Below are 23,461 nucleotides of genomic sequence, written 5' to 3'. Positions count from 1 at the left end.
CACAAATAAAATAAATAAATAAACGTATTATGCTCCTTGACCTTTTGACCTCAAGATATCAAACCAACTGTATAAGACAGATGATAATTACCCCCCTGTGCCACAAGGCTTATTTTTCAAAAATATCATTTGTGAAATTTTTCACAAATAAACGTATTATGCTCCTTGACCTTTTGACCTCAAGATATAAAACCAACTGTATAACACAGATAATAATAACCCCCATTTGCCACAAGGCATATTTTTCAAATATATCATTTGGGCAATTTTTCACAAATAAAATAAATAAACGTATTATGCTCCTTGACCTATTGACCTCAAGATATCAAACCAACTGTATAAGACAGATAATAATAACCCCCCTGTGCCACAAGACTTATTTTTCAAAAATATCATTTGGGCAATTTTTCACAAATAAAATAAATAAATAAACGTATTATGCTCCTTGACCTTTTGACCTCAAGATATAAAACCAACTGTATAACACAGATAATAATAACCCCCATTTGCCACAAGGCTTATTTTTCAAATGTATCATTTTGGCATTTTTTCACAAATAAAATAAATAAATAAACGTATTATGCTCCTTGACCTTTTGACCTCAAGATATCAAACCAACTGTATAACACAGATAATAATAACCCCCATGTGCCACAAGGCTTGTTTTTCAAATATATCATTTCGGCAATTTTTCACAAATAAAATAAATAAATAAACGTATTATGCTCCTTGACCTTTTGACCTCAAGATATCAAACCAACTGTATAAGACAGATGATAATAACCCCCCTGTGCCACAAGGCTTATTTTTCAAAAATATCATTTGGGCAATTTTTCACAAATAAAATAAATAAATAAACGTATTATGCTCCTTGACCTTTTGACCTCAAGATATAAAACCAATTGTATAACACAGATAATAATAATCCCCATTTGCCACAAGGCTTATTTTTCAAAAATATCATTTGGGCAATTTTTCACAAATAAAATAAATAAATAAACGTATTATGCTCCTTGACCTTTTGACCTCAAGATATAAAACCAACTGTATAACACAGATAATAATAACCCCCATTTGCCACAAGGCTTATTTTTCAAATGTATCATTTTGGCATTTTTTCACAAATAAAATAAATAAATAAACGTATTATGCTCCTTGACCTTTTGACCTCAAGATATCAAACCAACTGTATAACACAGATAATAATAACCCCCATGTGCCACAAGGCTTGTTTTTCAAATATATCATTTCGGCAATTTTTCACAAATAAAATAAATAAATAAACGTATTATGCTCCTTGACCTTTTGACCTCAAGATATCAAACCAACTGTATAAGACAGATGATAATAACCCCCCTGTGCCACAAGGCTTATTTTTCAAAAATATCATTTGGGCAATTTTTCACAAATAAAATAAATAAATAAACGTATTATGCTCCTTGACCTTTTGACCTCAAGATATAAAACCAATTGTATAACACAGATAATAATAATCCCCATTTGCCACAAGGCTTATTTTTCAAAAATATCATTTGGGCAATTTTTCACAAATAAAATAAATAAATAAACGTATTATGCTCCTTGACCTTTTGACCTCAAGATATAAAACCAACTGTATAACACAGATAATAATAACCCCCATTTGCCACAAGGCTTATTTTTCAAATGTATCATTTTGGCATTTTTTCACAAAATAAATAAATAAACGTATTATGCTCCTTGACCTTTTGACCTCAAGATATCAAACCAACTGTATAACACAGATAATAATAACCCCCATGTGCCACAAGGCTTGTTTTTCAAATATATCATTTCGGCAATTTTTCACAAATAAAATAAATAAATAAACGTATTATGCTCCTTGACCTTTTGACCTCAAGATATCAAACCAACTGTATAAGACAGATGATAATTACCCCCCTGTGCCACAAGGCTTATTTTTCAAAAATATCATTTGGGAAATTTTTCACAAATAAACGTATTATGCTCCTTGACCTTTTGACCTCAAGATATAAAACAAACTGTATAACACAGATAATAATAACCCCCATTTGCCACAAGGCTTATTTTTCAAATATATCATTTGGGCAATTTTTCACAAATAAAATAAATAAATAAACGTATTATGCTCCTTGACCTATTGACCTCAAGATATCAAACCAACTGTATAAGACAGATAATAATAACCCCCCTGTGCCACAAGGCTTATTTTTCAAAAATATAATTTGGGCAATTTTTCACAAATAAAATAAATAAATAAACGTATTATGCTCCTTGACCTTTTGACCTCAAGATATAAAACCAACTGTATAACACAGATAATAATAACCCCCATTTGCCACAAGGCTTATTTTTCAAATGTATCATTTTGGCATTTTTTCACAAATAAAATAAATAAATAAACGTATTATGCTCCTTGACCTTTTGACCTCAAGATATCAAACCAACTGTATAACACAGATAATAATAACCCCCATGTGCCACAAGGCTTGTTTTTCAAATATATCATTTCGGCAATTTTTCACAAATAAAATAAATAAATAAACGTATTATGCTCCTTGACCTTTTGACCTCAAGATATCAAACCAACTGTATAAGACAGATGATAATAACCCCCCTGTGCCACAAGGCTTATTTTTCAAAAATATCATTTGGGCAATTTTTCACAAATAAAATAAATAAATAAACGTATTATGCTCCTTGACCTTTTGACCTCAAGATATAAAACCAATTGTATAACACAGATAATAATAATCCCCATTTGCCACAAGGCTTATTTTTCAAAAATATCATTTGGGCAATTTTTCACAAATAAAATAAATAAATAAACGTATTATGCTCCTTGACCTATTGACCTCAAGATATCAAACCAACTGTATAAGACAGATAATAATAACCCCCCTGTGCCACAAGGCTTATTTTTCAAATGTATCATTTTGGCATTTTTTCACAAATAAAATAAATAAATAAACGTATTATGCTCCTTGACCTTTTGACCTCAAGATATCAAACCAACTGTATAACACAGATAATAATAACCCCCATGTGCCACAAGGCTTGTTTTTCAAATATATCATTTCGGCAATTTTTCACAAATAAAATAAATAAATAAACGTATTATGCTCCTTGACCTTTTGACCTCAAGATATCAAACCAACTGTATAAGACAGATGATAATAACCCCCCTGTGCCACAAGGCTTATTTTTCAAAAATATCATTTGGGCAATTTTTCACAAATAAAATAAATAAATAAACGTATTATGCTCCTTGACCTTTTGACCTCAAGATATAAAACCAATTGTATAACACAGATAATAATAATCCCCATTTGCCACAAGGCTTATTTTTCAAAAATATCATTTGGGCAATTTTTCACAAATAAAATAAATAAATAAACGTATTATGCTCCTTGACCTATTGACCTCAAGATATCAAACCAACTGTATAAGACAGATAATAATAACCCCCCTGTGCCACAAGGCTTATTTTTCAAAAATATAATTTGGGCAATTTTTCACAAATAAAATAAATAAATAAACTTATTATGCTCCTTGACCTATTGACCTCAAGATATCAAACCAACTGTATAAGACAGATAATAATAACCCCCCTGTGCCACAAGGCTTATTTTTCAAAAATATCATTTGGGCAATTTTTCACAAATAAAATAAATAAATAAACGTATTATGCTCCTTGACCTTTTGACCTCAAGATATCAAACCAACTGTATAACACAGATAATAATAACCCCCATTTGCCACAAGGCTTATTTTTCAAATGTATCATTTTGGCATTTTTTCACAAATAAAATAAATAAATAAACGTATTATGCTCCTTGACCTTTTGACCTCAAGATATCAAACCAACTGTATAACACAGATAATAATAACCCCCATGTGCCACAAGGCTTGTTTTTCAAATATATCATTTCGGCAATTTTTCACAAATAAAATAAATAAATAAACCTATTATGCTCCTTGACCTTTTGACCTCAAGATATCAAACCAACTGTATGAGACAGATGATAATAACCCCCCTGTGCCACAAGGCTTATTTTTCAAAAATATAATTTCGGCAATTTTTCACAAATAAAATAAATAAATAAACGTATTATGCTCCTTAACCTTTTGACCTCTCGATGTCAAACCAACTGTATAACACAGATAATAATAACCCCCATGTGCCACAAGGCTTATTTTACAATTTTTCACAATTAAAATGAAATAAATAAAATATAAATTTTTAGTGAGGTGTGTGTTGTTAGTACCACATAGTAGGACAGGTCTACATTGGTCTGGGGCCTCTGGGTCCCATAACTCGGAAGCTATTGAGCAAAAAGCCGTCTTCCATAGGAAATTAATGGCCGAATATCTGTTGAATACCTGTTGGATATCCAACATCAAACTAACTTCGGCACGGTATGCTCCTTGACCTTTTGACCTCAAGTTGTCAAACCAACTGTGCAACATACAGATTAACGTGCCACAAGTGCTTATTTTTCGAATTGTTAACAGTCTCTGCAGCCACCTCCTTTTGGCTGATATGAAGGTAAGATTGAAATATTGTTACGTTTTACAGAGTTTGTTTGGTGGTTCGCTGATGTTGCATTTTCTACTAGCAAGCTGAGCTATATGCTAACGTTAGATTGACTCATTCAATTTCTAATGTGGTGAAATAAATGTCCCTGCTGCTTGTCAAACTTCAAAAAGTAACGTTATGCAATGTTTCAAAGTAACGTTATGCACAATTTATTGCTTGCAATTCTTGAACTTGTTCTTTGAACTTGTACTTTGAAATTGCACTTTAAAATAAACATTTACGTTTTTATAGCCCATGCTTTATGATGACTACATCATTGAAACTCCTTGAATCAATTCGATTTATACACTTTCTTTTTGGGAGGGGGGGACGCCAGTGATGTGTCTGCATACCCCTCAGAAAGTAGGTAGTTGCAACTTGTACGCGTGTGACGGCGCTGAAGTTGGCATCCGATTCGCAGCATCCGATTCGGCAGCTGGTCCACTTTAAATCGGTCCTGATTGAAAACCACTACACCTAGACTCTTCAAATCTGGACTTAATTTTCACAGTGAGGCTATACATTATGTAAAACATAGTTTCAGATTTGTGAAACCTTTACCCTATTTGTGAAAATGCAATACAGGCTCATTTAGGGGTCCTGACCGCATTGCATTTTCACAAATAGGGTAACGGTTTCAAAAATCTGAAACTATGTTTTACATAATGTATAGCCTCACTGTGATAATGTAGTCCAGATTTGAAGAGTATAGGTGTAGTGGTTTTCAATCAGGACCGATTTGAAGATTCTAAGTGGTTTTCAAGCCGAATCGGATGCTGCGAATCGGATGCCAACTTCAGCGTCGTACGCGTGTGTGTGTGTGTGTGTGTGTGGTCAGTGTCGTCAGCAACAGATACGTGTGTCAGACTCATCTGTTATTAGTCGCATCGTTCATGCTTAACTTGCGTAGTTTCGATTATATAGATATTGTGTTGACTTTTATTTGGACCTGATCTTATGTTTTGTTTATGTTTTTGTTATAATGCACACTGTTTTATCGACTTCATGCCAGCAAATGTGCAACAGCGCCCTCTGGGGTCACACTTTTCGATGGGTCGCAGAATTCAGTGTAACACCGGCGTGATGTCAGACTTAATAGTATGGCAGTTTAAAATCCAAAAAATAGTGGGGAGTCTAATAGTAGTCAGGTTCATTATGTTTGGATTTGAACTTCCGTTGGCTTTTAGTGGAGAGTATGAAAACTATACATTTTTGGAAACCTCATAGTATAAGCAATCAGAAAAACAATGTTTCCATTTGCCTCAAGTCCTATATGGCCGCAATCTTGGACTTTACAAAATGGCTGCCGTGAAAAAGGGTTTCGTCGATATCTCAGCTTCTAAATAACCTAGAGCTTTTATTTTGACAGCTAAACTAACATTTTCAGGGCCAATTAATTTAATGGTAACACAATAAATAAGCTATAATCAACCTAAAACTTAATTGACTGAAATTTCTAGTTTTGATTTAATGTTTTACAGGTAATCAATCATGAACGTTCCACTAAGTTAATGTCCATGACAGTTTTTTTCAATTGCTTGAACACATTTTGCAAATCTTGGCTCATTGTGTCAATACTCTACACACCAGAAAATAAGACACAACACTGAGGAATATGCCATTCACATCAATGTCAAATTGAAACTCTTCTAACAAAACCTAACAATCCCTTGTAAAAATGTCACTCTGATGCCAAAATGATACACACTTGTATAATATGAATACACTTTCAGATCAGCAGCAACACACTAGTCTACTTTATGTAAAACACTGCAGTCTTCCATATTTACTGTTTCAGTTCCACAGAAGGCACGTTTTCACCCCAACCAAAAAAAATCAAATACTCAAAACTGTACATTGCAGTACGGTACTTTACAGTGCAATAAATTCAGTTGAATCAAAAATAAACCAAAAATACACAACTGTACTGTAAACACAGAAAAATATGGCAATTGTGCGTGGGTTGGCTTATGGTTCCTAGCCTTAGCTACCTCCTACCCTTGGAGCTCTGAGACAACATGAGAGTCCATATCCAAGCCAGAGTATGGGGACAGGCCAGCATTGCTCTGCAAGATTCTCAGATGGATCCCCTGCAGAATGGCTACCACAAGGAGTCTGATAGCCAGCTGAAACCATCCATGACAGATGCCCTTCCAGCTCCAAAGGCCATCATTGAGATGGTTAGCTGTCAATGCAAAAGAGACTGTTCTTCTGATGTTCTTGCTGAAAAAACAACTTCTCCTGCACCGATCTTTGCCAGTGCGGCAGTGCGTGTCAGAAGGATGAGGACACACAGAATAAGTATGAAACTGATGATGACGATGATAGTGATGATATAAAGACTCCTTGATTGCCTTAAACATTAAACACATTTCTGTCATGAGGAGCAGGTTGGCTCTTAATGGACATTAATTTAGTGGAACGTTCATGATTGAACACTTGTAAAACATTCAATAAAACTACAAATTTCTGTCAATTAAGTTTTAGGTTTAATCAATCTTATTTATTTTGTTACCATTGGATTTCTTGGCCCTGAAATGATGGTTTAGCTCTCAAAATAAAAGCTCTAGGTTATTTTGAAGCTGAGATATTGACGAAAACCCTTTACACGGCAGCCATTTTGTAAAATCCAATATGGCGGGTATATCGGTATCAGGGCAAATTGAAACATTATTTTTCTGATTGCTTACACAATAAAGTTTCCAAAATGTATAGTTTTGATACTCTCCACAAAATTCTGGCGACATTACATAGTGAAACTGACTATAATGATAGTGCTGTAAAAATAATGATTATTATTACTTACTTTGGCAAAAGTACTCAATTATGAGTATTAGTTAACTTGTTAATTTGTCAGTAGAGGAGAGCAATTGATTGTGGAGCATTTCCTTTCATTGAATATTTTAGATCAAGACCAGTCATACTGTTCAGATGTGTGGTCAAATTTGTCCTAAAAGATTTTTGGCAATGTAAAAGAGAAAAACAAGAAATGGCTCCACTGTCTATGGACATACGATCGGCGAGATATTAGGGGAAAGGTCAAGGCAACATCATGCATTTCAAAAGGTCCAGAGTTACCCACAGATCAAGATTCTGTCGAAAGTCAGAGGGAAATGGTGGAAGAGCTAGACACAGAAGACTCTGACAGTGCAGTGTCCCCAAAAAGTGGCAGATGTGATGCTTCCATTAGCGATCAAGAATCGGCACTAAAAGAAGGATTGAGTTGTGTTAAAAAGAGGCACAGCAAGAAAAAAGCTGTTGTGTTGCAGTACACAGATGACGATTCTGAAGAAAGTCAGTGGGAAATCGCAGAAGGGCAAGAGTCAGAAGACTCTGACAGTGCAGTGTCCCCAAAAAGTGGCAGATCTGATGCTTCCATTAGCGATCAAGAATCTGCACTAAAAGAAGGATTGAGTTGTGTTAAAAAGAGGCACAGCAAGAAAAAAGCTGTTGTGCTGCAGTACACAGATGACGATTCTTCAGAAAGTCAGAGGGAAATCGCAGAAGGGCAAGAGTCAGAAGACTCTGACAGTCCAGTGTCCCCTAAAAGTGGAAGATCTGATGTTTCTTTTAGTGATCCCGAGCCAGAGAAGGTGAGGCAGAGAAAGGCAAATGCAAAAGGACATTTATCTGAATTTTTTCTTGTAAAGAGTGATGGAGTGTTTAGAAAGGTGCCATCCACGGCCAAGAAATTCACAATTTCACTTACACAAAATCAGTGGAGCAACATCTCACCTCACAGTGGTGTCAACAAACTTAAAAAAACATGGACAAATGTAATTCACAGTGAATTTAAAAGAAAAAACCCGAGCTGTGTCCTGCATTTTACATACCAGCATGTCCGTGTTCATGGCAGCAGGAAAAGAAATGCACCATATTTAACTTTGCTTGCTGTTTGCAAATTCTCCACCTGTCAGGCAAGGTACATTATTAGGATGAAAAACAAGCCTAGTCGGCGTCAACCCACCATTAGAATGGCTGTTATTCGTCAGGGAGAAATTAAACATTTGAAAAATGAGACACGGTTCAGGCCAGCAACCAATATTCGCAGGGGCAAAATCGCGAAATCTGTGGTCACAGGAGTGAGTGCAGAGTACTACAGGAGACTGTGCACCACTCCAGTTTCAGAACTTGTGTCAGGCAACCTGACAAAAAGTCTCAATAAGAACATCTTGAGAGTAATCGCTGCAGAAGTGCAGAAAAGCAGAAAATTACACGACAATGTTCTCCTAGAAATGCAGCTTATGCAAGGCATAATGAGGGAATGTGACAGCAGCTATTATACCATGCCAGGATATGTACATCATCTTCAGGTGAACCCCTTGGGGATACACCTGTACACAGAGACAGGCCTAAGCATCTTGGTGCATCACCTGAGGATGAAGAAGCCTGTCTCTTTGTACCTGGATGCCACAGGGGGGGTGGTGTCAAAGCCTCCTGAAGACAAGCGGAGAGTCCTTTATTATGCAATGGCCTTGCCAGGACATGGTCAAGATGCCCCGCCCCTCCCAGTCACCGAGATGATCTCCAATGAGCACAGTGTACCTCCCCTTGCTTTTTGGCTGATGCAGTTTCTTTTGAAATTGTCCAAATATACTTCTCTCAGGGTACATAAGGTAGAGACAGATTATAGTTGGGCATTAATTCAGGCTGTACTATTAGCATTCAACAAGGAAAGCATAGATGCATACCTGAAGAGAACATTTCACATTATCCAGAGGCAACAGAAATGGGTCGATATAAAACCCTTCACAGTGCTTCATCTGTGCTCTGCCCACATAATTAAAGCAGTGAATTGCAGCATTGGTAGGAAAACCAATGACAAGTCCCTCAGAGAGTTCTCAACCTTCATTTTTGCAAGACTGCAGAACACAATTGATTTTAAGACTGCATGTCGCATTTTTAGACACTTCTGCATTGCTTTGCTGACAGAACATCTGAATGACGACGTCCAAAGCAGTTTGGATTTTCTGAAGGCACTTATCTACAATAGCAAGAGTCAAGAGCAGGAGGATCATATGGAGGCAGAGTTGTACAGTTGGGAGGATGCAGAAATCGGGAGGTCTGTCAAAACACTTGTTGGAAGCTCTCCATACACAAGAGAATTCAAAGGAATCTATGAGGAAGTAAGATCAGCGGCAGAAGGACAGCAGGAAAATGTTCACGGTTCAAATCCATACCATTGCCCCAGAATAATACAAGTTCTTCTGGACAATTACATGGCCATTTACCCTCTTTGGAGTGGTGCCATGTTGGGAGTAGGGCTGGGATAAACGATTATTTTTTAAACGATTAATCTAGCGATTATTTTTTCGATGCATCGATTCATCTAACGATTCATTTTTTCAGTCCGATTCGATTTCGATTCGATTCGATTCTCGATTATCTCCCCATTAATTGACTAATAGCAATTTATACATGTTGATTTACATATCTGAATGATAAAATATGAATTCCTTAACATTTCAATACATGTTTATTGCCTTTAAATTCCAATATAAAAGTGCAAAGTAATGCATTCTTAGAATTCTACGGTGCTCGGTCATCTGCAGCTGCTACCGGGTGGCGCCTCTTCAGGTGCTGGTGAATTGCCGTGTTGCTAGAATGGAAAGGCATCTCCTTTTTTGGCGCCTTGCACTTATGAAAGTCTGAGGAGCCACTCGCGTTGCAACTACGCCCCGGCGCCGCCCATCTTTTTTTTTTTTTTTTTTTTTCTTTTTTTTTTTTAAATCGACGCGCATTTTTCGCGTCGACGTAATTTATGCGTCGACGTCGTCGATTACGTCGACGCGTCGTCCCAGCCCTAGTTGGGAGACCTACAGAGGTATGCCACAGACAAAACACACAGAGAAAACGACCTGGAACAAGGCCAAACTAGAGACACAAATTGCCATATTGAGAATTGGTTTAAGATTGTTAAACACAACATTCTCCACAAAAAACAATACCTCAGATCATCAGAATTCATCCGAAAAATGTATCGTTCACTCAAAGGAAGATATACTGAACATATCCTCAGACATCAACTTCCAGAGGACCTCCTTATCAGACCACTATGTCCCAAAAATTATGTGGATTTAGCTGAAGAGAGATGGGCAAAGCGCGGATCCCCAAGACAAGTTGACAAATCCAAATACTATGGTGCACCTAAAAGTGAACAAAAAACAAAAAGAAAAGAGATAGAGAGCAGGGCAAAAGCAAAAAAAGGCAAATTGACATCAGAAACAAAGACAAGAGCAAAGCAGAAACAGGATGGCAGAGAAAAAGGAGAAATGACAGAGATAGGGACAACAGCAAAGCAGAAACAGGACTGCAGTGAAAAAGGAGAAATGACCGAGATCGGGACAAGAGAAAAGCAGAAGCAGGACAGCAGGCAAAAAGGAGAAATTACTTCAGAGATAGTGACGAGAGAAAAGCAGAAACAGGACAGCAGGGAAAAAGGAGAAATGACTTCAGAGATAGTGACGAGAGAAAAGCAGAAACAGGACAGCAGGGAAAAAGGAGAAATTACTTCAGAGATAGTGACGAGAGAAAAGCAGAAACAGGACAGCAGGGAAAAAGGAGAAATTACTTCAGAGATAGGGACAAGAGCAAAGCAGAAACAAGACAGCAGGCAAAAAGGAGAAATTACTTCAGAGATAGGGACAAGAGCAAAGCAGAAAAAAGACAGCAGGCAAAAAGGAGAAATGACTTCAGAGATAGTGACAAGAGCAAAGCAGAAACAGGACAGCAGGGAAAAGGGAGAAATGAGAGAGAAAGGGACAAGAGCAAAGCAGAAACAGGACAGCAGGGAAAAGGGAGAAATGACAGAGAAAGGGACAAGAGCAGAACAGGAACAGGACAGCAGAGAACAAGGAGAAATGACTTCACAAACAGATACAATAGGCACAGAAAAACAGAAGTGGAGAGAAGAGGTATTTGTAAACACAAAATTAGTGTTACAGTACGAAGGAATTAAATGAACAAACTGTGAACCAGGCAAAATCACCATAAAGCATTTTCATTGTCATTTCCCATACTGTAGGTAAAGATGCTGTGGGAACAACCTCAAACAGAAGTAGTAGTGGCAGTTATTAAATCACCTCCTCATGCCTTTACTTTGAGGCATGCAGACTTGGTAACACTACGACCACATGAACTTCTTAATGGTGAGGTAAGTAATCAAATTTAGACACAGCAGAAATGATTTAACTTTTACAAATGAATGTAATGAGGAGTTAACAACAAGTGTCGTTTGCAGTGATAAAAGCACACTACCACTACCCCTTTATATACACCTGATTATCAGTGTCAGAGGAAGCAGTGATAATCACTGGCACTGATAATCAGCTGTATATAAAGGGTTAGGTAGATTCATTCAAATATTTGGAATCCTTAAAGAAAACCTCATACATGTCCATAGAAACCAATAGAGTTGTAAAGTGAGTAAACTGGAGTTTATTGACCATTATAAATGGGCTTATATTTCTCAGGAATGATACCACAGCTGACGTCTGACTGCCTATAACGGTAGCACTGGATTTTAACAATGAAAAGTTTGCTTTTAGCACTGCAAAAGACACTTGTTGGGAAGGGTGCCAATACTTTTGACCATGCAGTGTTCACTTCCAACAACAATTGGTGGCGCTATTTTGTGTTGAATTTGGGGGAACCAATTGTTGTTGCAGTTGTGTTGAGCTATTGACACTATCCTGGTTTGGTTATTTAATCAAAAAACCTTAAAGTGTGTGAATTTTGCTCAAAAACCAACACTTCCGGAGGGGTGCCAATACTTTTGGCCATGACTGTATGTATAATATAGCAATAAACATATACTGTCATCTTTCAGAACTTTCCCCCAGTGGCTCTATCTACAGATATGTAATGCTATGCACTGACGATTATTGCAGTTTTCTACACACAATATTTTAGGAATCTGTTGGAACACAGTCATTTGCTTCTTAATCATTGAAATGTTTTACATGTTGATGTGAATAACTAAATGTTTCATCCCTGCAGGCAATCGAATGCTACATTCGGGCTGCTCTTAATAAATTTGAAAAGTCTGGACGTCTGCTCCAGATGGATCACTATGTTACTGGTGTGATCCTTGAAGGCACAAGACAACAAATGTCTCGACACCAAATGAAAAAAGTATATTTTCAATTTCTATGTCAATATTAAGGTATCCCAGTAACTGTACAAACACAGCAGATTATGTCATTTTGTAAGAGTGGATTGAGCTGAATTCACTGAGCATTATTCAAATGTATGGCCTTGTTGTTTACACAGGTGGACTTTGACTGTTTTGATGGTGCAGTGTCTTTTGTAAATATCAATGACAGTCACTGGAGGTTTGTGGTGAGTAATAAGGATATAGTATGGCGAGCACCATGTAATGTTGTTCTAAAGTTCACCTGACATACCCCCAACATGCCCACCTGTGATGACATGAGGGGCAGTTTTCCGAAAGCTTTTTTCCAGGGGTAGAGTAAAATAGAACCCAGGGAAAATCTACGCTCCCGTTTTAAGCGTGTTTGACCCACAACAACAACGTTTTTAATGGATAAGCGTAGTTCTAATATTGTTCTCCTTTCATGTATGATCATCAGTATCTTCATGCTCCGTCAGCCCAAGTGTTTGTCATTGACCCTGCTTCTTCAGAGATTGACCATGACATCTCAAATAAGGCTGCAATGACTTACCGGTAAAGTATTTCTGCCTGTGACTTTCAAACATACATTTTGATGAGAGCATTCACTCAAAATAACCGATATTTGCAGATTGTATTTCAAAATGCGCCAAAACATACAAGGCAGGCAGCACTGGAGCAGCATTAAGTGGACAGCAGGAACCATAAAGCACAATGAACAAAAGGACAGCACAAGTTGTGGAGTGTTTGTGATGCAGGTAGTACCGCACAACAATCAGCAGTTATCTCACGTGACCTTAAACACTATTATGTAACAAAGACTCTTGTACCAAATGTTTTGTAAATGTGCATAAAGACGTATTTCTGGATTTCCTTAGATGGCAAGAAAGGTTGCTGAAAGTTTTCCACAAATTCCTGCATCAATGACCATAAATCCAACAAGCAGCAGCATAAGAAAGCTGCGGGCTGAAATGGCAGAGACAATGCTCTCTTCCTCAGGTATACATACTACATAATACAATTTTCATAATATATTTACTATGCACACAAAACAACAAAGCTTGTCCAGTAAAGTTCACTTGTGTCCTTTGCCACTGTAGAACCAAGAGATGAGTATTGCTCAATCTGTGGACTCAAAGATGTCCCAAAAACGGCAACAACTGAAGCAGTTGTTATTGACTGGGTAACTACTCCTGCTGTCTTTTGTGTAACATCAGGTCACATTATATCAGACACATAATATTAGATGTTTGCACTGACTGAAACATATGTGGATTGCATAGTCCAACTTAAAAACCCAAACATGCCACTCTGTTCAATTGTACGCACACTCACCCACACAAACATGTACAAAGGCACATAAGCAAACATTATCAGATTGTCTCTCAAGTTATTTTTGACCCCTAAGGCAGAAATTATTTGACCAAACATACATACATGCCTTCAAAAAAAACTCAATAAACGTAACTGGTGTTCAAATGTTTTATTTTCTAGACCCAATGTGAGACATGCAAGCGGTGGTTTCACGATATCTGCATTACCCTAAATAAAAGTAACTCCCCAGAAAATGACTTGCCATGGCACTGTCTTTTATGTTAAGACAGAATGAAAAAGGTACGTGAAATAATGAAAATAAAATCTCTGACTGCATTATTGTGTTCATTAAAAATTATTTTGAGTCAATACAAACTTTTTAATGCTTTAAAATGAGTAATTACATTTTTCTATCTATAGGCACCAGGACCCTAGGACAGTAAGAAGACGGAAAGAAAACTAAATATAGAGTTACGATAGAGATCGTCAATGTTACATTTTGATGTGATTTTGAAAATAATAATAAATTAAGAGAAAGAAATGTCTGATTTCTTAGCCATTTATCGGATCTCAGGACAATCAGCCCAAATAGAAAAGGATACTTTTAAAGCCATTTGAAGAGGATGGATAATAGGTTATTCAACTGCAAAAAATAAGAAAATGCTGGACAAAAAATAATCTTATGACTGAATTAAAGATTTTAGTAACTCAACCAATGTTTCCAAAAACGTGCTACACTTAAGATTTCACGATTACTGACAAGATCAGCCTTGCAAGCAGTTATACATGAGAAGTGAAAATTTACTGTTTCAACTTGGCATGTTCCATACTACCCACATACTAAAAAGCTGAAAAGATATATTTGAAAAATAAGCCTTGTGGCACAGGGGTGTTATTATTATCTGTGTTATACAGTTGGTTTGATATCTTGAGGTCAAAAGGTCAAGGAGCATAATACGTTTATTTATTTATTTTATTTGTGAAAAATTGCCGAAATGATATATTTGAAAAACAAGCCTTGTGGCACATGGGGGTTATTATTATTTGTGTTATACAGTTGGTTTGATATCTTGAGGTCAAAAGGTCAAGGAGCATAATACATTTATTTATTTATTTTATTTGTGAAAAATTCCCGAAATGATATATTTGAAAAATAAGCCTTGTGGCACAGGGGGGTTATTATTATCTGTGTTATGCAGTTGGTTTGATATCTTGAGGTCAAAAGGTCAAGGAGCATAATACGTTTATTTATTTATTTTATTTGTGAAAGAATGCCGAAATGATATATTTGAAAAACAAGCCTTGTGGCACATGGGGGTTATTATTATCTGTGTTATACAGTTGGTTTGATATCTTGAGGTCAAAAGGTCAAGGAGCATAATACGTTTATTTATTTATTTTATTTGTGAAAAATTGCCGAAATGATATATTTGAAAAATAAGCCTTGTGGCACAGGGGGGTTATTATTATCTGTGTTATACAGTTGGTTTGATATCTTGAGGTCAAAAGGTCAGGGAGCATAATACGTTTATTTATTTATTTTATTTGTGAAAAATTGCCGAAATGATATATTTGAAAAACAAGCCTTGTGGCACATGGGGGTTATTATTATCTGTGTTATACAGTTGGTTTGATATCTTGAGGTCAAAAGGTCAAGGAGCATAATACGTTTATTTATTTATTTTATTTGTGAAAAATTGCCGAAATGATATATTTGAAAAATAAGCCTTGTGGCACAGGGGGGTTATTATTATCTGTGTTATACAGTTGGTTTGATATCTTAAGGTCAAAAGGTCAAGGAGCATAATACGTTTATTTATTTATTTTATTTGTGAAAAATTGCCGAAATGATATATTTGAAAAATAAGCCTTGTGGCACATGGGGGTTATTATTATCTGTGTTATACAGTTGGTTTGATATCTTGTGGTCAAAAGGTCAAGGAGCATAATACGTTTATTTATTTATTTTATATTAATTGTAGAAAATTGCTAAAATGATATGTTTGAAAAATAAGCCTTGTGGCACAGGGGGGTTATTATTATCTGTGTTATGCACTTAGTTTGATATCTTCAGGTCAAAAGGTCGAGGAGCATAATAAGTACATGTATTTATTTTATATTAATTGTAGAAAATTGCTAAAATGATATATTTGAAAAACAAGCCTTGTGGCACATGGGGGTTATTATTGTCTGTATTATACAGTTGGTTTGACATCTTGAGGTCAAAAGGTCAAGGAGCATAATACGTTTATTTATAAATTTTACATTCATTTAAAAAAAACGCTGAAATTATATATTTGAAAACCAAGCCTTGTGGCACATGGGGGTTATTATTGTCTGTATTATACAGTTGGTTTGACATCTTGAGGTCAAAAGGTCAAGGAGCATAATAAGTTTAAAAAAAAAGAAGTAAAAAATCGATGAAAATATATATTTGAAAAATAAGCCTTGTGGCACATGAGGGACATTAATCCGTATGTTGCACAGTTTATTTGACATCATTCACTCAAATGGTTGAAGCGCATTATAGGTTTGTATTTTGAATGTTAAATGAATGTTGAATATTAAACTAACTTAATGCCGGTCGAAGACCGACCGGTAGATCGAGAGCTTTGCCCTCCGGCTCAGCTCTGTTTTCGTCACAACGGTGCGGTAAAGGGAATGCAGGAGAGTCATGGCCTCTGATTTAAAGTTTAGAGTTAAGGTAATTTCAGATCATCATAAATATGGTTACATTTAAGTATTGTACTTCCAGTCCATTAACGTATCCAACTTATCCAGGAGGTGATCTTAAGGTGTGTCTTGTATTTGAGCGGGTGTGTTGTTTAGTGTGCAAGTCCCAGATAGATCTTTCTCATTGCTGTGATTGCCTAGGTAGCAAAAAATTGGCTAACAATAATACAATTAACAATAAAGCAATCTTCATGTTAGGATCATAATCAACATAACTGTTTATAGTAAAACGAATGCGTTGTATAATATAATAACTGTGTGTTTAATAAGGAAGTTTTATTCTTGCTAAAAAGGGGGAAAATAGTCCTACTTCCTCAATACCACTACTTCCTCAAATAGACAAACGATTCACTTTATTTTCTACCCTTGTCACCAATTCTCACAAAGGCACTCTCCTCAATCTACCGACTTTTTGCACATGGCTCCTTTTCTTGGTATCATTGTAACCCTCTGTGGACTTACAGGTCAGTCGCATTCCTTGAGTTTTATGAGGTCATAGTTGATAAATCTCTTGACTTCTTTAGACCATGATGTTAATTTGGATGATTTTTGGGGATCTTCCTCAAGAAGTGTAGGCCTATTAAGCCGAAACAGTTGTGTCTGTTTGTAATCTATTTCTGTATGATCTATTTCACCCACTTTATTTGAAATGATACATGTGTGTTATGAACAGGAACTCATGGCATCACTACAGTGAGTGAAGGAGTCTCCGTGGAAGTAGGGGCCACGGTTTCAATTCCATGTCTCTACGAACTGAGCCATAAGAACCATGTTAAGTACCTTTGTAAAGGAATGGATTGGAGATCTTGTTCTGTAGAAATCAAAACCAAGTCCGAGAGTAGTTCTCCAGAAGGCCTGTACACAATCTCTGATTACCCGAACCAAGGGGTCTTCACCGTCACCATCAAAAGCCAAAAGGAGGGAACGCAATACTACTGGTGTGCTGTGAACATGGGAATCTGGCCGGATGAGAAAACTGATTTCAAACTAGAAGTGTCCAAAGGTGAGTGTGTTTGGTTTACACACTGACACTTAGGATTGGATTGAAATTGGCTTTTTGGAAGAAGGCTATTTCAATGCTCTCTGATAGAAGTTATTTCTCTTTCAGGCAAGTCCAGTCTGTATGTGGATCAACAGGAAATAACAGGATTTGCGGGAGATAGTATAAATATCCGTTTTTACTCTAAAACACACGGCAAACCAGGATGGTGCGAACTGGGCCACTGCAAGGAGCCACAGGATGGCTTTATTGAAGGTTCACAATACTCAATTGATGCAAGGAAACAAGGTGTTTTTGTGGTGACTATGAAAGACCTAGAAATGGAAAGCAGTGGTTGGTACATTTTTTTCCAAGGAAAACTAAATATGCCAATACATCTTACCGTTGCCGTAAACCCAACGACAACGAATACTGGTAAGTTGAAAAGTGTAACATCAAAAGGGATTAAAAAAAATATTTTGCCAAGTTGAAACATTTCCACTTGTATACAATTCATCAACAACAGGAAGTTGATTCATGAAATCGAATAATCTAGCGGGGAGACATGGGTAAAGTTTCAAATTGTTAATCATAACATAAAATACAATAATAAACCATGCATACCTTTGAATTTAACTTCACCATGAATCAGCTAAACAGAATAAAGAACTGGGCCGACTAACAGTTGAGGATAACAATCTTGAAAGAGAGTTACAAGGTACAAGATATGTTTTTGCTATATTTGTTCTTCATGTAAACTTGAGTTTCCCTTGATTTTCTGATCTGGAAGAAAGACACAGAGCAGGGAAGGTGTTGAACGGCTCTTAATTTTACTGCGTCAGTGGACAGCGAACATCTAAAGTGAAGGCATTAGCGGCATTACTGCTTTGTGTTCTGGTTCCTTCCTTCTCCCAGACAAGCAAGCTTCACTGACTTTGGGGAACATGACTGACAGTCCTAAAAAGTACTCCAATATAAGTTATTTGGAAGTCAAATTAGAACTGACAGCCATGTAAATGGGCACAAACACACGCAAGTCCCAGGTGGATCTTTGTCATGGCTGTGATTGCCTAGGTAGCAAATAATTGGCTAACATTAATACAATTAACAATAAAGCAATCTTTACATGTTATGATCATAATCAAGTAAATCAACATAACTGTTTTATAGTAAAACTAATGCATTGTATAATATAATAACTGCATACTTAAATAACAAGGAAGTTGAATTCTTGCTAAAAAGGGGGGAAATAGTACACCCTTAGCCACTACTTCCTCAAATAGACAAACGATTCACTTTATTTTCTACCCTTGTCACAAATGCTCACAAAGGCACTCTCCTCCAATCTACCGACTTTGTGAACATGGCTCCTTTTCTTGGTATCATTGTAACCCTCTGTGGACTTACATGTCAGTCGCATTCCTTGAGTTTTATGCAGACATAGTTGATAAATCTCTTGACTACTTTAGACCATGATGTTAATTGGGATGATTTTTGGGGATCTTCCTCAAGAAGTGTAGGCCTATTAAGCCAAAACAGTTGTGTCTGTTTGTAATCTATTTCTGTATGATCTATTTCCCCCGCTTTATTTGAAATTATACATGTGTGTTATGAACAGGAACTCATGGCATCACTACAGTGAGTGAAGAAGTGTCCGTGGAAGTAGGGGCCACGGTTTCAATTCCATGTCTCTACAAACCGAGCCATAAGAACCTTGTTAAGTACCTTTGTAATGGATGGGCTTGGAGTTCTTGTTCTGTAGAAATCAAAACCAACTCCAAGTGTAGTCCTCCAGAAGGCCTGTACACAATCTCTGATGACCCGGACCAAGGGGTCTTCACCGTCACCATCAAAAGCCAAAAGGAGGGAACGCAAACCTACTGGTGTGCTGTGGAGATGGGATTCTGGACACCGGATGCGAAAACATATTTCCAACTATTAGGGTCCAAAGGTGAGTGTGTTTGGTTTACACACTGACACTTAGGATTGGATTGAAATTGGCTTTTTGGAAGAAGGCTATTTCAATGCTCTCTGATAGAAGTAATTTCTCTTTCAGGCAATTCCAGTCTGTATGTGGATCAACAGGAAATAACAGGATTTGCAGGAGATAGTATAAATATCAGTTTTGACTCTAAAATACACGGCAAACCAGGATGGTGCAAACTGGGCCACTGCAAGGAACCACAGGATGGCTTTATTGAAGGTTCACAATACTCAATTGATACAAGCAAACAAGGTGTTTTTGTGGTGACTATGAAAGACCTAGACATGGAAAGCAGTGGTTGGTACATTTTTTTCCAAGGAAAACTAAATATGCCAATACATCTTACCGTTGCTGTAAATTCAAAGACAACGAATACAAGTACGTTTAAAAATGTAGCGTCTAAAGGGATTAAAAAATATATTTTGCCAAATTGAAACATTTCCACTTGAATACATTATATATGTTATCAACAACAGGAAGTTGATTAAGGAAATTTAATTATCTCACTATGTTGTGTTATTTCCACATCATGTAGCAAACTCAACAATGGTCAGCTCTTTGTCAGAAGTTGTGTCCGACAAAAAGAGTACAGACGTGGAACCTGACAATGAACTTTGCAACGTAGCGAGGTCAGTTCCCTTTTGCTCTCCTTGTTGACCTCACCCAAATGTATCTTACCTCCGACAGTATTTCATTTAAATGGGTGGAAATGTGTGATGGCTGTAAAAAAGAAAGTGGTACAAATGCAGATAATGTTCAAGTTGTGTTTGTGTCATGAACAGTTATGTCAATAAAGAGTGCTCTTTCTTTACAGATCATATACAGTCAATACAGTGTCTGAACATGTGTGCTTTTTCCTCTCCAGTTATTCCATTGATCTGAAGAACCTGCTCATGCTTTTGGGCAAATCGCTTATAATTATATTAGTGCCCCTGTTGATTTGGTGGACATTCTACAGTAGGTTGAAAGAAGCCTTTCCCTTTCTTCAAAGTGAAATGCAAATATAAGTTATATGTTTACATTTTTATGTTTATATTTTGTAAGCATATTTTATTGCTCATTAGTTTTGGTTTTTTTGTAACTTTTTTTTTCTTTCAGGACATGCCAAAAGCAAACATGCAGCAATGACAGTAAGATTAAGAGATACATTTACTTTTGCTATTTCTTCTTTCATTCAGTCATCCATTATTTCTTTCCTTCCTTTTTATAAGTTTCTTCCTTCATGAAGTATTTTCCATTTTCTTTTTTGCTCTTTCATCCATTCACCAAAACCTGGAGGTGGATGACAATGTGACATAGTGTTCCCAAACCAAGACTGCTGCATGGTATTATAAATCATCCACGGCATTCACCATTCTTTGCATCATAGTATAGTATGTCACTATGTATGTATTGTGTACGCAATATGATTATAGATGTGTCCTCCCTGTAAACTATCTATGAATGATTCACTGGACTAGTAATTATTAACCATTGTCGTCGTCCGTCCGTCCGTCCCCCACACACACACACACACACACACGCACACACACACATACACACATACATCAACCGAAAACACACACACACACACACACACACACACACACACACACACACACACACACACACACACACACACACACACACACACACACACACACACACACACACACACACACACACACACACACACACACACACACACACAAACAAACACACAAATGCAGGAGCAAGGAAGAGTTTCTTCTTGAAACCCAAAATAATAGTATATCTTTTTTTTTTAGCTTGGATTGTTTTTCAATGTATCTGAAGACAATATTTGCTATTTCAATGATAGGGCTACATCTTGCAAGTAATCAGTAACTCATAAGTTATTAACATAAGTACTTGACAACTTCACATGCTAAGTGCTAAGAAATGTATGTAGGCCTATTAATATTATTTGCTTGTATGCTACTTGTAAATAAATAAGCCATGACCTGCTGTGTCCACCTAATTGGGGTATAAATTGCAACGTGTAACCAGTTTCAAAATAAAGCCTTTCTATTCTACTCTGCTATATTCTACTGAACTATATTCAATATGTAACTGCATATTTGTCTTATGATCATATGGTAATTAAAACATTTGGTGAGTGTGCTTTGCTAATCCCCCCCCCCCCCCGATTATCTTAACCTGATTGTTATGTAACACATATTATCAACGTTCTTCACGATGTGTCAAATGTTAAAATGTTTGCTTCGAAGTCAACAATCATGTACAAGGAAACCACACAGAGGAAGGAAATGATATGAGGAAGGTAATGTCAAGCTCCGACATGAATCCATTTTTTATTCAAGTTGTTTGCCTGATGGTTATACAAGATGCAAACAACAGCAGCAAAAAATAAATAAAGGTAATTGACAGTTGAAATACAATAGGAAAATATAAAGAGTATGGATAAGGAGAATAGCGACTTCACATGCCATATTTAATGGGCCACTTTCATTCTTCAATTGAATGTCATTTTCTTTGCATTTTGTGTGACCCTTAAAAGCTATTTATATTTCAAGTTTCAATTTCAATGTACCTTGAGTGTGTATATTTGCCTCCTTTCAAAATACTGATTGCTCTGATGTGCTTTTTTGCTCGATATTTTCTACTTCAGTGTATTTTTCTTTTCTATTTGGATGCAGTCCTGTCTTGAGCTGTTGTTTGTAGAACTCAATATTGAGGTTGCGTGTGTGTGTGTGTGTGTGTGTGTGTGTGTGTGTGTGTGTGTGTGTGTGTGTGTGTGTGTGTGTGTGTGTGTGTGTGTGTGTGTGTGTGTGTGTGTGTGTGCCTGTGTGAATTGCAGAGGAGAGTGAGGTTAGAGGTAGAGAAGAAGGAGTACAGGTGCACGCATACCTTCTCATTCTCCTTCCCTTTCCATTGCCCCCCCCCCCCCCCCCCCCCCGTCAATCTCTCTCTTCCCCTCTTTGTGTCCTTCAATGTCTCTCTCTTTCCCACTCCACTGCCCCTCCCCCCCCCTTTCTTTCTCTCCCTCGCTTTCTCCAGCTCTCTTTTTCTCTCTCCATCCCTCTCTCTTTCTTTTTAGCCAAGCTGCTATTTCTGACAGTTATTTTCATTCACCTACCGAATTATGTAGCGGGGAGACATGGGTAAAGTTGCAAATTGTTCATCATATCATAAAATACAATAATAAACCATGCATACCTTTGAATGTAACTTCACCATGAATCAGGTAAACAGAATAAAGAACTGGACCGACTAACATTTGAGGATAACAATCTTGAAAGAGAGTTGCTATACTTGCACTTCATGTAAACTTGAGTTTCCCTTGATTTTCTGATCCGGAAGAAAGACACAGAGCAGGGAAGGTTTTCAACGGCTCTTCATTTTACTGCATCAGTGGACGGCGAACATCTAAAGTAAAGGCTTTAGCGGCATTACTGCTTTGTGTTCTGGTTCCTTTCCAGACAAGCGAGCTTCACTGACTTTGGGGGACATGACTGACAGTCCTAAAAAGTACTCCAATATAAGTTATTTTTAAGCCATATAACAAACGGATCAAGGGAATATAAAATAAAAAAGTGTATTTCTCTGTAGGGATCCATTTCATAATAAATTATTGCCCCGATTCGCGCAGAGTGTTAGATTTGAAGCTCCCCAAGGAAGTTTTATTCTTGCTAAAAAGGGGGGAAATAGTCCTACTTCCTCAATACCACTACTTCCTCAAATAGCCAAAAGTTTCACTTTATTTTCTACCCTTGTCACCAA

The 23,461-nt window shown here is 36.8% G+C and overlaps 2 protein-coding genes across 7 annotated transcripts; both read left to right on the top strand.

The window, feature by feature from the left end:
* The first annotated feature begins 4,440 nt into the window (after positions 1-4,440).
* Positions 4,441-14,875, top strand: LOC130405238 (uncharacterized). Its single transcript, XM_056610281.1, has 10 exons — positions 4,441-4,549; positions 11,604-11,732; positions 12,578-12,712; positions 12,851-12,919; positions 13,171-13,265; positions 13,342-13,468; positions 13,589-13,709; positions 13,811-13,893; positions 14,205-14,324; positions 14,445-14,875. Exons 1-9 carry the CDS (start codon positions 4,544-4,546, stop codon positions 14,307-14,309), a joined length of 870 nt encoding a protein of 289 aa, XP_056466256.1. The 5' UTR covers positions 4,441-4,543; the 3' UTR covers positions 14,310-14,324; positions 14,445-14,875.
* A 2,236-nt stretch (positions 14,876-17,111) lies between these two features.
* On the top strand, positions 17,112-22,332 carry LOC130404551 (uncharacterized). 6 transcript variants are annotated; one of them, XM_056609357.1, is made up of 10 exons: positions 17,112-17,221; positions 17,431-17,760; positions 17,866-18,171; positions 19,355-19,687; positions 19,793-20,098; positions 20,256-20,349; positions 20,586-20,677; positions 20,819-20,850; positions 20,999-21,045; positions 21,430-22,325. In XM_056609357.1, the coding sequence occupies exons 1-9, from the start codon at positions 17,176-17,178 to the stop codon at positions 21,017-21,019; spliced, it is 1,560 nt and encodes a 519-aa protein (XP_056465332.1). In that variant the 5' UTR covers positions 17,112-17,175; the 3' UTR covers positions 21,020-21,045; positions 21,430-22,325. The 6 variants fall into 6 exon arrangements, with proteins under 6 accessions (XP_056465332.1, XP_056465330.1, XP_056465331.1 ...); XM_056609355.1 differs by having other exon boundaries at positions 20,987-21,045; XM_056609356.1 differs by having other exon boundaries at positions 20,999-22,328.
* Positions 22,333-23,461: the final 1,129 nt, after the last annotated feature.

This window comes from Gadus chalcogrammus, chromosome 15 (genome assembly GCF_026213295.1).
Source record: "Gadus chalcogrammus isolate NIFS_2021 chromosome 15, NIFS_Gcha_1.0, whole genome shotgun sequence".
NCBI classification, from domain to species: Eukaryota; Metazoa; Chordata; class Actinopteri; order Gadiformes; family Gadidae; genus Gadus; species Gadus chalcogrammus.
This window is presented reverse-complemented; position numbering and strand designations above follow the sequence as displayed.

Bases quoted from the DNA above. Each gene is read 5' to 3' on its own strand.
- LOC130405238 (XM_056610281.1), top strand. The intron at 11,733-12,577 runs GTAAGTAATCAA...TCATCCCTGCAG, and splicing joins ATGAACTTCTTAATGGTGAG to GCAATCGAATGCTACATTCG. The intron at 13,710-13,810 runs GTATACATACTA...TTGCCACTGTAG, and splicing joins GACAATGCTCTCTTCCTCAG to AACCAAGAGATGAGTATTGC.
- LOC130404551 (XM_056609353.1), top strand. From the start codon at position 17,176: ATGGCTCCTTTTCTTGGTATCATTGTAACCCTCTGTGGACTTACAG. The intron at 20,099-20,255 runs GTACGTTTAAAA...CACATCATGTAG, and splicing joins TTCAAAGACAACGAATACAA to CAAACTCAACAATGGTCAGC. The intron at 20,678-20,818 runs GTAGGTTGAAAG...TTTTTCTTTCAG, and splicing joins GATTTGGTGGACATTCTACA to GACATGCCAAAAGCAAACAT.